At 33.9% G+C, this 18,122-nt stretch overlaps 4 protein-coding genes and 1 long non-coding RNA gene across 6 annotated transcripts; all 5 read right to left on the bottom strand.

Moving 5' to 3' along the window:
• Positions 1-916: 916 nt before the first annotated feature.
• Positions 917-12,968, bottom strand: LOC115724045 (cytosolic sulfotransferase 5-like). Its single transcript, XM_061103755.1, has 3 exons — positions 12,860-12,968; positions 12,326-12,534; positions 917-1,882 (listed from the first exon to the last, which is right to left on the bottom strand). Exons 2-3 carry the CDS (start codon positions 12,491-12,493, stop codon positions 977-979), a joined length of 1,074 nt encoding a protein of 357 aa, XP_060959738.1. The 5' UTR covers positions 12,494-12,534; positions 12,860-12,968; the 3' UTR covers positions 917-976.
• LOC133031101 (uncharacterized) lies at positions 2,367-2,965 on the bottom strand. The gene is made up of 2 exons (XR_009684595.1): positions 2,692-2,965; positions 2,367-2,606 (listed from the first exon to the last, which is right to left on the bottom strand). It is a non-coding gene; the product is annotated as an uncharacterized LOC133031101 (long non-coding RNA).
• LOC115724152 (uncharacterized) lies at positions 2,993-4,588 on the bottom strand. Of its 2 annotated transcripts, XM_061104417.1 has the most exons (4): positions 3,959-4,588; positions 3,559-3,878; positions 3,218-3,308; positions 2,993-3,058 (listed from the first exon to the last, which is right to left on the bottom strand). In XM_061104417.1, the coding sequence occupies exons 1-4, from the start codon at positions 4,220-4,222 to the stop codon at positions 2,996-2,998; spliced, it is 738 nt and encodes a 245-aa protein (XP_060960400.1). In that variant the 5' UTR covers positions 4,223-4,588; the 3' UTR covers positions 2,993-2,995. The 2 variants fall into 2 exon arrangements, with proteins under 2 accessions (XP_060960400.1, XP_060960399.1); XM_061104416.1 differs by having other exon boundaries at positions 2,995-3,308.
• On the bottom strand, positions 4,422-11,611 carry LOC115723079 (uncharacterized). The gene is made up of 7 exons (XM_061104137.1): positions 9,616-11,611; positions 5,533-5,784; positions 5,224-5,442; positions 5,056-5,148; positions 4,866-4,976; positions 4,690-4,787; positions 4,422-4,593 (listed from the first exon to the last, which is right to left on the bottom strand). The coding sequence occupies exons 2-7, from the start codon at positions 5,782-5,784 to the stop codon at positions 4,422-4,424; spliced, it is 945 nt and encodes a 314-aa protein (XP_060960120.1). The 5' UTR covers positions 9,616-11,611.
• LOC133031100 (uncharacterized) lies at positions 5,778-7,468 on the bottom strand. Its single transcript, XM_061104415.1, has 2 exons — positions 6,779-7,468; positions 5,778-6,690 (listed from the first exon to the last, which is right to left on the bottom strand). Exons 1-2 carry the CDS (start codon positions 7,429-7,431, stop codon positions 5,904-5,906), a joined length of 1,440 nt encoding a protein of 479 aa, XP_060960398.1. The 5' UTR covers positions 7,432-7,468; the 3' UTR covers positions 5,778-5,903.
• Positions 12,969-18,122: the final 5,154 nt, after the last annotated feature.

Here is an 18,122-nt window from a genome sequence, read left to right as displayed (position 1 = left end):
AATATCAACATATATTATTATCATTATTGGACTCTTCTTCTTGCAGAGGAAAGTAGAATAAAGATCAACCAAAATCTTGATTATTATTATTGATTCTTAGTAAATTCATGAACTCCAAAGATGATGCTTATTGTTGTTTGCTGTAGCGTAATACTATTATTATTATTATTATTATTATTATTATTATTATTATTATTATTATTATTGAAATATTAATAAAAGTTATACTGTGGAATAAAGTGGAATTGAAATGATATTTTCCTTCTACTAATATTGCACTTGCTGCTGTTGATGAATTTACCATATAGTAATCGAATTGTTGTTGTTGAGCTCTTCTTCTTCCTTTTTCATCAATTTAGATCAATAAAAAACCAAAACATATTATTTATGTTATTTTTATTTATATATTTATTAATTTTTTTTTATTTTTGAAATACATTAGCGGCGGGATCTCGCCGCTAATAATATTATTAGCGACGGAGCCGTATTCTACCACTAATAATATTATAATTAGCAGTTATTTAATAGCGACAGACTATTGGCGGGGAATAATAGCCTATAGCGGCGGAATTGTGGTTTATTAGCGGGTCCGCCACTAATTAAGGTAATTGTTGTAGTGTATGTAGCTGAGAGTTTTCAAATGACAAATTATTAGTCAAGAACAATATGTCACTACTACAAAAATGGTCCATGTTTTGGTTTTTTCACTGGATCGTCTTTTTGATAATAGGAGATGTAAAGGACGTATATCTTCGATTAAATAAAAAATATGGAATTCAATATTAAATTGCATTAAATAATAGTATAACAAATTTATATGATGTTAGACATCACTAACATTTCACATAACTTTTAAATACATTACATATTATTGTTAAAAAAACCTGAGAGAAAAACTACAAAATAAACACATAACTAAAATAATTAATAAACATATATATAAGACAATCATACAAAATACATATAATAATTACGACTACAGTTTGAATGACAGACCAGAATCATTCAATTTTTCTATAATTATATTTTTTACACGCTCTACCATAGATGGAGTAAGATGATTAATCCAATCACCAACTTGACCTTTTCTAAAGAAAATTTTATTATGAATGTTTGGCCTTACTTCACCATACTTATTCACATCCAAATTCTTCAATTTACTCAAACTACACATCTCCAATATTTGCTCAACAACTCCATCATTCTCTTCCTCTTGGGAGAAAGGCATTCCTACGAACTTTGCTATCTTTTTAAGTTGACCAACACTGTCTTTTTTTAGGTCTTCGTATTTCAAAAACAACACATTCTCAGGCCTCGCTAAACTTGCTTTCCAGTACCCTAAAACATGCTCCCAATAAGGCCCAAAGGTAATGTCCCCCTTACAAAACATGTCCACAAAATATTCAACAGTCCACTCGCGCGAGAGACGCTCTGGATGACCGTTTGCAAAATGCCAGAAAGACACGATCACATCAAGAGGGTTTCGACTGATGTAAATAATTCGAGACTTGGAAAATTTGTTAATAGAATCAGGAAGAGATGCATAAGGAATGTGTGTGGACACCAAACGAGGACTTGGCATAGTATCGAGATCATGGACATTTTCGGGATAATTGGAATAAAATTGGAACTCGAAAGCTGGCACGAGGTGGTGAGAGATTGTGGTGAGTAAGGGATTTTCATTGTCATTATTATGATTATTATTATTATAGTAATATTTGTGGCGATTGAGAATGGAAAACAAAAGGGATTTGAGCCAAGTTGTGCCTGATTTGGGAAAAGAAGCCATGATTATGTCTTCATATTTGGCTTTGAAGTTTTTTTGGAAGGCAATCACATTGGGAAGGAGATTGGATGGGAACCAACAATTTTGGTATAAAGTCACTACTACAAGGAAAGGCCTTTTATCCCGGTTTTTAAGGCTTTTTATCCCGGTTTTCGCTAATATAAAAACCGGGATGTATGCCAGTGGGATAAAAAGTATTTAAAAAACCGGGATAAAAGGGGTACTTTTTATCCCGGTTTTTTAGAAAAAACCGGGATAAAAAGTACCCCTTTTATCCCGGTTTTTAGAGAAAAGTGGGATAAAAGGGTACTTTTGATCCCACTTTTGATGAAAAAAGTGGGATAAAATGTACCCTTTTATCCCACTTTTTATGAAAAAACTGGGATAAAAAGGTGCATTGTATCCCACTTTTTTTTTATATATAAAATTTAAAAGTGACCTTTAATTTGAAATGTATATATAGATTTTTTATTTTTTGTCTTTTAATTTTATTACATTTCATTTCATTTATTTTTTTCAATAATAATAAATATACTTTTTATTTTTATTATTATATAGCGTATGTAAAAATCAAAGTTAATTTAAAATAAATGATTAATATCATTTTTAATAACAACAATAATAATTTGTAAGTTCAATTCTAAATAACACTTTACATATTATGCATAAATCTCTAAATTAAATACTACACATTGTCTAAAAAAATACAATAAAAGACTACTAGTTAATTTTTATATATCAAGGGAAGCAATTGACTTAACCACTGTTGTCGAAGCGGTAAGAGATGATCGTCCTCAGAATATTGGGATAGGCCGCCAAACTGTCAATTTAAAAAAAATAAAACTAATTAAGAAGATAATACTTTTATATGTTTGTATTTATAGTAAAGATGAGTATATACTTACTTTTGCTTTTATGGCTTCAATGGGATTTGAATGTTGAAGCATATCACGAATGTAAGTTAGTACATAGTAACCACATTCGTAATTGTATGGTTGCTTTGGACAAGCAAAGGTCCATATCTCGGTCCATTTTTGCCAAATACAATAGCATTTGAACTAATATTTGCATATGCACTGTTAAAGACATTAAAAAAAATTATAATTTAAGCTTTTAGAATTTATTAATTGATGATTATATTAGAATGAATAACTTAAAGTTCTAAACTTACGCCTTTATCATCTGAGCAATGTACGACGGATTTTAGATTTAAGCGGGTTTAAGAATACAACTCTTCCCGATGTCATTGCTATAATCAACATCCAATGCTTGCTGAAAAAAGTAACAATGTTATATTAATATAAAAATAAATATCATAGGAAAAGTGAAAGAGATGTGTGATTCTTACCCTATGTTCCATGGTATAAAATAGTATTGTCCTACATGAGTCATAGTGTTTAACCAAATTGATAATTGATTGATGGCTATCACCTTGTCCTGCTCATTGTTATAACTAAGAAGCTCGACATCATAAAACTTGTATAACTCTTTTTGTCTTTGATTTAAATTTTCCCAAATGCATCTGTTTAAAAAAGAAAAAAAAAATCAAATAGAGTCCTAAAAAAATGGGCAGAGTTTCCCTTATTTCCATAACATTCCCGAAATTTTTTTAAGTGCATAGCAATACAACAAATGGGTAGAATTTTTCCTTATATCTCCACACGATCAATCAAACCTTAACCTACTTCCCTACGGATGAATATCTAAGATATTCAAACTCCACTAACATAATATATGACTATATGATATATTAATCAAAGTTAATGAAATACCTTAGTCCAAATAGCATAGCTGAACCCGTAAGTTCATCTTGGGTGGCCACTTGTATGACATCTTCGGAAGTTATGTAGATGTGAACTCGGTAGAATAAGGATGGGTTAACAGGAACCCTCACAAACTCATTTTTACCTTTTACTCTCATATATTCCAAGAACATGGCCTGAAGAGAAATATGAGTCTTGTCAAGTACCTCTGCAATGAATTTCTCATAAGATTTAGTGGAATCAAGATGTTCCACTATCTTCTCTTTTCCTTTACATTTCTCTTTCCCCTTCGAGTTGTTTGAACTATGAAGCTTCTTAATTAGAGAACCCTACATAATTACAAGTAAAATTGTAATACAATTCATATATAATTTAACATTAATGTAAATACAAGTAAATTATTCCATACCTCTTCAGTCAAAATCAATTCCCTAGGCCAAGGAACCAATTTGTTACATGCATCACAAACATAGCGTATTGCACCTCTTGGATATGGGATTTCAGCTTCCCCTTGAATAACTTGTGTGATTTGAACCCGTGCATAATCATTTGTAATTATGTCACCATGATATGAAAAGTAACCAACTGCCTCAATTATGACACCCTCAGCCACAACATTGTCAATGTTATCCGAACATAATTTTACACTTTGACTTACATCCTCATAGTCCATTGGTTCTTGGTGTTCATAGTTGCCACTCGGTTCTTGGTGTTCATAGTTGCCACTCGGTTCTTGGTCTTCATTTTCCAAGGGTTGTTCTTGTTCTTCATAGATGTCGGTCGGTTCTTGGTCTTCATTTGCCAAGGGTTGTTCTTGTTCTTCATAGATGTCGGTCGGTTCTTGGTCTTCATGTCGCTGTTCATTTCTATATTCATTGTCTAAGGCTTGAAGCTCTTCTGTTTGTGCATTTTTTTTCTGCTTTTAGCCTTTCAATTTCAGCTTTTAATCTTTTGATTTCAGCGACATGTTCACTATCGACATTGACCTCAACTCTTTTCTTTCTTTGAGTTCTACCAAACACGGTAGAAATCTTGGCAAATGACCTACAACATAATGTACCAACTTAGTTAGACTCTAAAATATGAAAAAAAGAAGTAATATGACTCCACTAAAGAAGCATCATACCTAACAACTCTAACACGACTGGGTGCTTAGGTATGCCTAAAGCTTGCGTTAAGATATCATTCCGACCCTTAGCTTCGATTTCACCAGTACTAACTTTCTCTTTTAATTCATTCTATGAAACAAACCAATGACAAAGTTAGTAACAAAAATAAATGTTATTGTTTTTTCTTACCATAATTGACATACTTACTATTTTCTGCTCAATTTCCTTGTCATATTCTGCGATCAAAATATTGTTCTTTGTCCGTGCTCTCATCCAGAGTTGGTATCTCTCAACATTGTCAACACCGAGTTCTTTTTTCTATATATAAAAACTAGATTAAATTCTATTGGCGTGATTAAAATTTAACATTGTAAAAGAAGTGATACAAGCTACTTACCAAATCTTGTTCGACGTTGGGCATGCCTCTACGAGATGAACGATGATGAGATAGATTCATCCTGGCTCTGGCGACTTGCGCTTCACTCAAAGCCTACACAATATAATCAAAATTAGAAACAACTTCATAAAATAAACTATCAACAAAGATTACTAAGTGGAATTGTACCAGAAATTCAGGGGTAAGACGAGTTAGAACAAATTCATTCCAGTCTTTATTGTTAAGTTCTGGATACTTCTCTGGAGTAGCACGAAGTTCTTCTATCCTACCACTTTTAGCAATCGGGAGGATAATCGTCCGGGTCAGGAGCTTCTTGAAACTTTTCATCATTTTCCCCGCATCTGATAGTAGTTTAGGCTTATACGTTTCTGGAAGCTCGAAAGCATCCTAAAATCACAAGAAGAATTGATTAGTACCCATTAACAGTGTTGAATTAAATGTGTTGAAATATATATTGAAAAAAAATTTAAGTCTTACGTATGTGTCTTTCCATATTTTCTCCTTGAGTTTCGAATCTACATGTCTCCAATCATCATAAGTTAGAGGGACTGTAGATCTTGCTTTAACCCCAATCCATGATTGCATATCTGCATATGCTGTTCCTATAGGTTCTCCTTTCTCATTCCACTCTAGTTTTGTCTTGCGTCCTTGAGCTTTCAGATTGTTGATGTCATTCTTTTTTGTCCTGCCTCGTCCTTTTGGCTTATTTGCATCCTTTTGCTTTGTCATCTGCAAGAAATACACTAATTAAATCGTTTAGTAGGAAACATCATACTGAAAACATCATACCTACTCACTAAACATCATTTGTATTAACACATTATTAGTAAACTAAACATCATACCTACTCATTTAACACGTTTTCTTTTCTTTTTAGATGATGCACAATCAACCCATATCCCTTCACTAACATCGCTTCTAATGTATTCATCATCATCATCTTCATATGTATCATTGAGTTCATCGACTTGTTCGTGTATCCGTTGATGATCAACAAAACTATCATGACATAAATCAACATTTTCTTCTTCATTTTCGTTATCTAAATGTTGTCGCTCTGGTGTCCGTAAAACAACTGACCATTTAGAATCAATGGGATCAGTTATGTAAAATACTTGTTTCGCTTGGGTAGCCATGATAAAAGGATCGTTCTTGCTACCTCTTTTGCTTAAATCAACCAAAGTGAAACCAAGTTCGTCTGTTCTAACTCCGCCTTTATTCTCCACCCAAGAGCATTTAAGAAGTGGAATTCGAAGCAATCCATAATCAAGCTCCCAAATTTCATCAACAACCCCGTAATATGTCATAGTGGATTGCACCGGGTTTCTGTCCTTTGTTGATGCAAAATGCATTGCTTCTGCAACAATACTTACTCCACTATTTTGAACCGTTCGAGCATCATCTCTTTCCTTTGTATGAAATCTTTTCCCCCCCACAATGTAAGCATGATGCTTTACTACTTGAGTATCTGGTCCAAACGATATGTATTCTAACTCTTTCGACACACCATGATCAATAGCTAGAATGGTATTCTTTAACCATCCAATAAATGTTTTACGATGCTCCTCTAGTACCCATCTCTGTTTATTCTTGACCTTAGTTGGAATCATTGATTGTAATAATTCCAAGTGATCACTGAAACGATATAGTATAAGTCATATCAAATTTCATTTGAAGTAGAAGAATATAAAGTATAAAGTTGAATAGAAAATACATAACTTACGTTATATATGGTTGGACTTCAGGGTTATTCTCAAGCACAAGCAAATGAGCTTGATCCAATTCCGATCTAGATACAGTCACCATTGATCCTTTCCCTCGTAATCCTCTATCAACCCCGTTTGAATGATTTCGTGGCTTGCTAAGTCCGATTGCATCAACTCCTGCTATGTACTCCGTGCAAAATTCCACTGCCTCCTCTGATATATAACACTCAACCATACAAGCTTCAGGCCGATTGTGATTACGCACGTAACCTTTCAATACCTTCATATTTCGTTCAAATGGATACATCCATCTCGCCCAAACTGGCCCACACAACTTCGCTTCTCTTACTAGATGGACCATCAAATGTATCATGATGTCAAAGAATGATGGAGGGAAATATTTTTCAAGATTGCATAGAGTTTTAACTATGTCATCATGCAATGAATTCAATTTCTTCATTTCTAATTCTTTCCCACACAATTGATTAAAGAATATGCAAACCTTTGTCAAAGTTTGTCGAACTTTTTTAGGTAAGACTGATCGAATGGCAATTGGAAGTAATTGTTGCATTAACGTGTGACAATCATGCGATTTCATACCCATTAACTTTAATTCTTCCATACACACTAAGTTTCGAACGTTAGATGAATACCCATCAGGCACTTTCATCTTTGCAAATGAGTTGCATACGGCTTGTTTCTCTTCTTTAGACAATGTGAAAGTCAGGAGGTAAATATGTACGTTTGCCTTTATCCACAGTGCCAAACTGTGTCTTATACCCAACTCAACAAGGTCTAAACGACTAGACAAACCATCTTTACTTTTACCAGGGATGTCAAGTAACGTACCGACAATGCTTTCACACACATTCTTTTCTATGTGCATGACATCCAAACAATGTCTAACAAGTAAATCTTTCCAGTATGGAAGACGGAAGAAAATCGATTTTCTTTGAAAACATCCATTGGGGTTTCTCTTTTTCTTGCCCTTTCCATACTTGAAATCTATTTTCTCAACTTCTTCAAGAATTTGTCGCCCTGAAAGTGGCAAAGGTGCAACTTCTCGTTCTACAAGCATCGTCAAATGCTTGTTTTTTATTTCTGTCAGGGTGACTTAGGGGCAAATATCGTCTATGGCCCATGTATCACATTTTGCGTCCATTTGACAACCGACGAGCTCGTGTATTGGTACAACAAATAGGACAACCTTCATAGCCTTTTGTGCTCAACCCTGATAGATTACTATACGCAGGAAAATCACTAACAAATTCCACAACAGCACAGCCTTCAACTTAAAAACTTCTTTCTTAAAACAATCGTATGCATCAACACCATCTTCGTACAACTCTTTCAAGTCATCAACTAATGGTGCCAAATAAACATCGATATCATGTCCCGGCTGTTTAGGCCCTGAAATCATTAGCGATAACATCGTAAATTTCCTTTTCATCACCAACCAAGGAGGAAGGTTGTACATAACAAGAAACACAGGCCATGAACTATGTCATTGCTAAGAGATCTATGTGGATTTACTCCATCGGCCGATAGACCAAGCCGTAGATGTCTTGGTTCACTGCGAAGTCTGGATTCAAATAATTTACTTTTTTCCAAGCCTGTGAATCAGCAGGATGTCGGAGTTTACCGTCTTTCACTCGCCTTTTCTCGTGCCATAATAAGTTTTCAGCAGGTTCTGCACTTCGATAGAACCGCTTCGCCGCGGAATTAAAGGCATGTACCACAAGACTTTCTCTGGAATAAGTTTTCGGATCTCCTTACTCTTGTTCGGCTTGTACCGTGGCAAACCACATTCCGGACAAGTGTCCATGTGGGCATGCTCTTTACGATATAAAATGCAATCATTTGGACATGCATGAATCTTCTCATACTTCAACCCTATCGAACTTAAAGTTTTCTTCACCTCATATGTCGACTCTGGAAAGCAATTTTCCATCGGCGGGATCTCTTTAAAAGCATATAGAAATTGACTAAAACACTTATCACTTACTCCATTCTCCGCCTTTATGTTATAAAATTTCACCATAGTTGATAGTCGGCGTTTTTCACAACCACTAAATAACGACTTATCTGCATCTCTAACCATGCTATCAAATTTTTCAGGATCATGAATAAACTCTTCTTGAGCATCATCAAGCAATTCTGTAGGATGATCATCACAATCATTACTTTCAAAATGATCATCGACCCCTCGCCTACCTAACGGATATGGGTCTCCCTTCATCGATTCCCCATGCCAATACCATTTAGTATAACTTTTATCGATTCCACGACAAAATACATGATTCTTTAACATGGTAATATTTCCTTTTGATATATTACCACAATCGACACAAGGACAGCGAATTTTTTCAGGATCGCTACAATTCTTTAGGGCAAACTCTAAAAAGTTATTAAATCCTTCTACGAATTGTGGGGTTTCTCTCTTCTCTTCCATCCATGACTTATCCATTTTAAAAATAAAAATAAAATTCCTAACAAACAAGATTGAAATAAAAAACTTACAAGTTGCTAGAAAAATTTAAAGCACACTTAGTAATTAAATATTAAAACACATGTTCGTTTAAGAATCCTAAAAAAAATTGGCCATAGTTTCCCCTATTTCTACAACATTTCTCAAATTAATAACTATATAACAATGCACGCAAGTAAATCAGATAACAAGAAAAATTAATCAAAATAGCATTTAACAATATAATAATTGTCACCCATCCGACCGCAGTACATTTATATCGCAGAATCTACTTCACTATGGATGAATATCTAACATATTCAAACTCCTCTAATAGCTTTAGAATTAGTAAAATAAGGAGTGTAAATATCAGCGAACAGAACCAACCTTGTCTTAGCTCCTTGAAAGCTTTTCAGAAACTTCACCTTTCTCTCATCATCTGTTGTAATTAAATTAAATTAGAATTTCAGTCAACTCAACTCATTCAATGACAGGGAGAACAAAACTCAGTACAGCAAAAGCAAAAGCATTTAAAGAAAACTCTGGAGTGAAAATACAAAATTGGTACATCGTGGGGTGCACATTAGAATTTCAATAAAAGAAAATATTGACTCTAAATTTTTCTTTGCATAGCTCTTCATAGTTCTTTTTCAACAATAGAAAGAGGACATCCTAATATGGTACCCACCAGCCCATACAATGGAATCATTCCACATGAGCTGGTCCTTTTGTATAAGATAGATAGATATGGTGAATGGTAATGATACTATCATTTCCATTAAATGGGCGGGGCCCACTAGAGTATGCAAATCAACATATGGTGTGATATTACATTTATAAACCATATAAATATAAATATAAAAACAAAGTAGAATTGAAAGGGTGAAACAGGCCCTCCATTTCATGCACACATGTATGAATATATAATATGTATACATAAATAATTTGGCAACCCTATGTACCTACCATATATACCAATGTTTAAAAAATTGTGGTGGGATATCACATCGGTCACAAAAGACAAAAACCAAATAATGGCTCTTACTATACGCAAGGGAAATGCCATTTTTCATGTTTTATTTATGTAGACTTTAATTGCTGATTAATGACAATAAATAGAGAGGGCGTGGATGATGATGGTGTAATGCATTGTCAAAATATATTTAGATATTCTAAATCCCATTTTTTTTTTTTCAGAAAACATATAACTACATAATAGATATATATAGATAGATAGATAGAGTGATTAGAGAGTTGGAGTTGAGTTCATTCCCCATTTGGGCAAACCAATCTGTGTGGAATATACACAAGGAATCCGGTAGCATATACTAATATTGCACATGGAGGTTGCATTGAAATGAAGCAGCCAAACAAGGAATAAGTGTTAATTACTTAACCAAACAAGTGAGAAGAATGAGATTATTATGCATGACAAATAGTCCATTATATATAATAGTGTTGGGTTTACAATATCATCAACAAAAAACTATACCACTTTTCTTCACATAATCATCATAATGGAAAACTGAGCTTAGGAGGAACATCACATGTATGTTCATTTTCACATGCCAATATTCTAACTACTCTTCAACATCATCCTCTTTAGATGAGACATAAATATTATTTCTCAGGGTCAAAGCTTGTTCTTACTATGCATTTATATTTGTATGGGGATGTTTCTCTCATGATTTAATATATTATGTACAATTTTTAGGATAAGAGTGATGGGGGATACAAATATCCAATTGATTTTTGGATAAGCATCCAATCCAATACTATACTTTAGTATTTACTTCCCAGTACCGCCACACCTTTTTTAATCTTGTCGAAGTCATACAATTTATTTTCAAGCAGATACTATACCAAATATAAATATGCTGTGTAAGGAAATCATACAATAAAAATTGTTCCATATTTGAATCAAATAAATTAATTACCAATTTAGTCATCTTCTCAAGTAATATAAATATATAAATTGTATTGCAACAATTTTCAACCATAGATTATTATTACCTGTATACCTTTCTTAAAGTTTTTCATCAACTAATAGAAAATATATCAAGAAAAACACCAAAGAGGGCACATTTCGAATACATGTATATGTTTAATAAAAGAATGAATAAGTTTTCAAATCTTGACAAAGCGAAATTTGAAAAAAAAAATGAAAATAAAAAAAACCAGCAAGAAAATTTAGGAGCAGAACAGAACTTACCCTTCTACGTTCTGAGCTTCACAGTAATTTCTGAAGTTAACGCATACGTTTTTAAGTCTCATTGCCCCAATACTGTTTGATCAGAAGACCACATATTAATCTTATAATAAACCTCAATCATTAGACATATTTTCCAAGCAGTGTATTACAGTTTCCAAAGGAATATCACCTCAATCATAAAGGAATGTTTGGAAAAGTTGCCGAGAACCAAATCTGGGAATGATACCTGCTGCTGTTATATATTCAATGAAAATAGAGAATATATCTCTTACAGTAGAAAAGAAACAATATTGAGTATGAACTCTTACCGTGGTAGAGAGCAAGAGCCCTCCAATGTCGATTGGAGTGGATGGAATTCTGGAGTTTGGGCTGGGGTTAATTTTTGGGTTTGGGCGAGGATTTAGACGAGAGGGTTTGGGCGAGAGGGTTTGCGTGAGGGTTTGGGCGAGGGTTTCTGGGTTTGGGCGAGAGGGTTTCTGGGTTGTACTATGTCAATCGACCGAGCAGAGATAATGGTTGAAGTTTTGGGATTTTAGGGATGACCTTTTATCCCGGTTATTAGTTAAAAACCGGGATAAAAGGGTTTCACACTAAACCCTTTTATCCCGGTTTTTAACTAATAACCGGGATAAAAGGTTTCCCTAAAAAAATTTATCCCCTGTTTGGCAAACTCATAAAAATCGAATCTTGAAATTATTTTTTTGCCTTTAATATTTTTTTTTTAACTTTCTACCAAACAGAGCCCTTGTCTAAAAAAATATTTGCTGCATATTTGAGGCGCCAAATCTAAAAGTGGGATAAAAAGTCTTTATATACCTTTTATCCCATTTTTTATTTTTGTTAACTAAAAAAGTGGGATAAAAGGTCCCCTTTCTTGTAGTGAGTTATACCTTGTTTTTTCCAACCATCCGATTTAGGCAGCTCCGAAATAACCAATAAGTCTAGTACGACTGATTCTTTGTTGTCTTTGTTGTTGTTGTCGTCGTCGTCATCAGTATTTTGGCCACAACTTGTAGAACTGTTTGAAAAATGTTGTGATGCTTCCTTTGACATGTTTTTAGTGTCACCAATATTCAATCCCCTAGTAAATGCACCTGTTTATTATAACATTTTTGTATTAGAAATGTATTATAACATAGAGAGCTATATATATGGTCTCAATCAACTCTCGTATTATTTTATAATTTAAACTTTACTAAACAAATAAATGCTTAATTAAAATTTATATTATAATCAATGAGACTGTGTTGTCACTTCATATATCTAGATATAACAAAAGATATATGTTTATGAAGAAATATGCCTGTGCTGGAAAAATATAGTTACAAAGCAAAATAACGAAATTAATACTAATTAAATGAAACAATGAATTCGAACCCTAATAATATATTTTCTTGGAGAAAAAGATTAAAGTAAAACCTAGATCTTTGTTAATTAGGTACTTTTCTTCTTTTGATTCGGGGATGAAATGTATAATATATATATATATATAAGGTTATTCCTCTCACTTAAATATAGAAACGTACAGCTAGCTATGTATACAGTATAATATGAATGGTTCAAATTAATATATATGTGTCAAAACTAATACACCAAGTGTCTACATGCATGCATGTCGCTACGTACGTGTGTTCTAATGTTTTTTTTTTTTCATATGAATCATCAATCATGTATGTGTATTGCTCAAAAATTTATATACAACCTAATAGCATTTTATGAGTAAAGAGAATCTAAATATCTATAAAATTTTACAAGGTATCAAACAATTCTTTCTACTTCTAGTTATATTTTTTTAACCATATACATGTAATTTTTCTTTTTACTATGTTTTTCATTTTAGCAATTACAATCTCTATATTTGTATTAGAATTCTGCTATAAAACATTGTTTCTTGTGCGCCATATTTCATAGACGAGGAATAACAGCAAGTAAAATTGATTTCTTCACCTTGCTTAATTTTGCCCTCCTTATCCACCTTACAATTCTTTCTAAGGTACGTAGTAGCAGCTATTCCAAGCATTCCAAAGAGAAAGAACACTCAAAAAATAAGTGAGCTACCGTCTCATCTTCAATGTTGCATAGAAAGCATTTAGAATTCTCAAATTCTTTATACTGCAACTTATTTTTTGTTTTGATTCTATTAAGCATACAAAGCCACAAAATAAAGCTATGCATGGGTATGCTTAACCTACTCTAATGTTGCTGAATATATATAACACAAAATTAATATTAACTATATTTATAGTGCATAACACTAAAATAATAACTTATATATACAATTACTACAAATTTTATATTTTGTTACAATAAAATTTGTAATTAAAGCAAAAAGTTATAACTAATTATAAATTATAATTTCGACGTTATGATTAAAAGGTCGGTGATAAAAAATATTAGTCACAAAAATTATAATTTATTGTAACTAATTACATATATTTTTAGTCACAATATTTAAACTAAATTAGTGATAATTTGATCTAAATATTATATGTTTAATTTAGTCACAAATAATTTTTTGTTATGACTAAAAGTAATATTTAATAAAAAAAAAATTAAGTATTAATTAACTATTTACAACATATCTAAATATATATGACACTAGAATAATTGTATATTAATCTATTTAATAATACATGTGACAAATATAGTTACCTAAAGATAGAAAATATTAGAGCATTGTTATTGGGTATCAGTGGTGTTTAGTACTTTCAAAAGGTAGCGTCCTACGATTGGTTAGTGATATTTCCTAAAAGTTATTTTCTTAAGTTATATAGTTATATGAGACATGATACTTAATTACACTAATAGCAATATAATATTTAAAAATAAGTTAAACACCAATTAATGTGCCTTTTAGTATTTCTCAAAATATTATCTTTGTTGTCAGGCAGAATATGCACATGCAGGATAATAAAACCCTAGAGACCTTTGCTAGTTTGATTAATTAAGTTGGAAAATGAAGTTATATATATAATATTATATCGAGCATTCTTATTAAATATTTTATAGTACTCAACACACTATATTGATGTGGTCTCTTGTAAGTGGTTAGAGGTTTTTATATTATTTATTAAATTAAAATGTATGAGATTCAATATTAATTTACATATTGCCACCGGTACTTGGCATAAGAAGCCCCTTTACATTTCTATATTGAGAAATGTTAAAGGGCACCCATAGTGTCAAACACCCTTGTAAGGTATAATTAGGAGTGTAAACGGATCAGGTCGGATCTAATTCGACTATGATTTGACCTGATCTAAATCTGTAAGGATCCGTCCCTCCCCATCCCGTTAGATCAGATCAGATTCGACCCGACTTATTCAGATCGAATCTGATCTGACCTGACTTTTTTTAATATCTAAGCTTATACTTTTATATCTATTTTAATTTTGTATTAGTATTATTTAATACAATACTATATTTGGTATTGATTTCTATTAATAGATTATATAAAATTATAATATATTTTTAATAAACACGACCCCAACACCAACTATAGGTGAGGTCCGGGTTCGGGTCCCAGTCTAGGTTCGGGTTTGGGACTCAAGTCTCGAGTCCGGGTCTAGATCCGAATTCGGATCCGGGTCCCGGGTCTGGATTTGGGCCCAAGTCTGAGTCCCGGGTCCGGGTCTCAGGCTTGGGTACTCGGGTCCCGGGTCTGAAGTCTAGGTCTGGGTACCCAAGTCTTGGGTTTGAGTCCCAAGTCCCGATCGGGGTCTTGAGTCCTGGTCCGGGTCCGGGTTCAGGTCTCGAGTCCAAGTCCAGGTGTGGATGTAGGTTCGAGTTCGGGTCCGGGTAGTCTTCGGTCTCGGGTCCGGTCCTGGGTCTCGGTTTGAGCCCAAGTCTGGATCCGTGTCTGGGTCTCGAGTTCGATTCCGTGTCCGTGTCTGTGTCCGAGTCTGGAGTCTCAGGTTTGAGTTCGAGTCCAAGTCTAGGTTCGGGTCTCGGATACTGATTCTAGTTTGTAACCCGCATCCAGGTCTGGGTCTGGGTCCCGACTTCGAGTCAAATTTGGGTCCCGGGTTTGGGTCCGAGTCTGGATTCGGGTTTGAGTCTCTTTCGGGCCCCAAGTCTGAGTCCGATTTTGGCTTCAGGTTCCGAGTCTCGGGTTTGGGTCTGGTACCGAAACCGGACCCACTGGACCCGGACGAGTTCTGGTTCGAGTCCTAGGTGTCGGTCCGAGTCATGAGTCCTAGTCTAGGTCTGGAGTCCCCATCCCAGTCAGTGTTTGGGTCTCAGGTCGGGATGTTGTGTCTGGGTCCGAGTCCGGGTCTGGGTCTGAATCTAGACCTGGGTCCCGGGTTCGAGTCTGTTGGGTCTGGTCTCGGGTCCCAAGCGAGTTCGGTCTGAGTTCAGGTCCTAAGTCCCAGGAGGTTTGGGTTTGAGGTTTGAATCTTAAATTAATTTTCTTAAAAAATATATTGAAATCGAATTGAATTATATCATATCTGATCCAAAAATAAAAATTAGGCGGGGTGGAGCAGAATTAATCCGAAATTCAGTAAGTATCTGAATGTTTTGGATGAGAAATAATATGTCACATCGGAGCCCTAACCCGCTCCAACTATAAATCTTTTTGATCTCTAGATATAATATTGCTATTAGTGTAACTCAATATATATCAAGTCGTTTATAGAAAATCACTAAATATTATAAAGCCACACTTCATCGTACTGTTAAATACCATGAATACTTCATAATAATATTCTTCTATATATTATATAAGCTAAGGCTAACGTGTTAGTCTTTTTCTTTTTCATTCTTTTTTTTAAAGCTAACGTGTTAGTCATGCATGCATATACAATATTATATTTATGTTGCTCTAAATTAACGTGTCAACGTGTGCATGCATGCATGGATTAGTTTTTACTACGTGTGATCAAATTAAAGCATCCAAGGATTGTCCCAATATATGGTCTTTACTCTCTTCAAAATTATTTTTTAAAAAAATAATGATTTGGAAGGACAAAATACGACTTTTATTAAGTTTCATCATATAATTTTTATATATAAAATGTATCTATTTATCAATTTTCGTCAGTTTAACAAAATATTTTAAGAATATAAAATATTTCGTTAAATTTAACAGTATTAATAAAAAAAAAATTATAAATGTATATAAATATTAATATTATTTATTTTAGATTAATTTAAAAATATATTAATATTATTTATTTTCCAAATATCGAAGCTCACTTCATAATTAAAGGGATGTTTGACCATTGTCCTGAAATTCTTACTATTTACCCGGAGCTAAGCAAAGATAAGAAACCTTTCAAATATTTCAAAATGTGGAAGCGAAATCTTGAGTTTCAGACCTGTTTAGAAGAGATATGGAATAGGGATATAATAGGTTCTCCTATGTTTCAATTAGTTCAAAGAATGAAAGAGATGAAAGGCTAGTAATTTAAAAAAAATTAATCGGGTCAAATTTATTTAGAGATATATATAAAAGTGAAGATGCTCGGGCTGTTTAGAATCTGGTGCAAATTCAATTTGAATTACAGCAGAATCCTCTTAACAGTAATGTCTACAGTGTAAAGTAAAAAAAAAAAAACTACAAATCAACAACATCATCTTCATCATCACCGGGAGGGGCAGCCTGTGAGGAGGAACCAGCTGCATGGCCAGAAGGCTGAAATGGTGGAATCGGTGGAATCGGAGGCAGTTCCAGCATGTTAAACCCTGGAACAGCACTGGCCAATTGGATCATTTGTTGTTGGAACGCACTCATGATCTGATTTTGAGTCATCATCATCTGTTGTTGCCACTGGATCCGTGCCTCTTGTTCTTCCACCCTTTTTTTCAGTGCCTCATATTCCTCTTGAGTGACACTGGCCTGCCTGGATGCACCTGGCCTGGGAGTTGCTCTTTTTGCCACCACCTTAAGTCTTGGCAACGGACCGACTCCTCTCAAGTGGCGTGACCGCTCACCCAATACCTGTGTCATAATATGCGTATCTGCAGGAAATTGGGTGGGGTCGACACTGTACTGGTGGGGGGCATCAGCTGGCGTTGGTTGAGTGTCACGAATCTCAACCATTTTGGCCTGCAAAAAATTTCATAATGAAACTGTTAGAGTGAGAGAAATTTAAATTATAAAACTAATTTATTAAAAATATAAAGTTACTTACATGCAGTTGTTGTGTGTGCTCGTCGCGCCACTTATTGTTCTTGCAGTGGAACTTTGCAAATGTATCCACAGCACTGGGAAGCTCCCCCGTCTGCGGATCAGCCTAATTTTTTACAAAATTGGAATTAGAAAAATATTATTAAAAATTTTCAATTGAACCATATTTTTATCATATATTGAAAATTTCATACCCCGCTGACAATGGTCGAAACTATCGTCTTAGATCCCCATCCACCTTGAACCTTCATGTTACCTCGATTTTTCGCATTTTGCTTAGCTCTTGCCTGTAATTTAACGTATAGTTATTGTTAGCAAATTGAGAAAAAAAATATTAAGTAAATAAGAAAAATTATTAAAACTTTCAAATAATACCTATTGTTTCGGGTCTTTCCAGTATGCGATAACCTCCGCCCACACCTCCGGTGTCACCATATCTGGACGTGATCTCCTGTTCGCTTCTTCCTCCCCATATTTTTTAATATTCTCCTTCCATGCTTTCTTCGTGTCTGATCTCCAGTCACGCAATCCTTTTGACATAGATTTGGT

Source organism: Cannabis sativa, chromosome 9, assembly GCF_029168945.1.
Source record: "Cannabis sativa cultivar Pink pepper isolate KNU-18-1 chromosome 9, ASM2916894v1, whole genome shotgun sequence".
Lineage (NCBI taxonomy): Eukaryota > Viridiplantae > Streptophyta > Magnoliopsida > Rosales > Cannabaceae > Cannabis > Cannabis sativa.
This window is presented reverse-complemented; position numbering and strand designations above follow the sequence as displayed.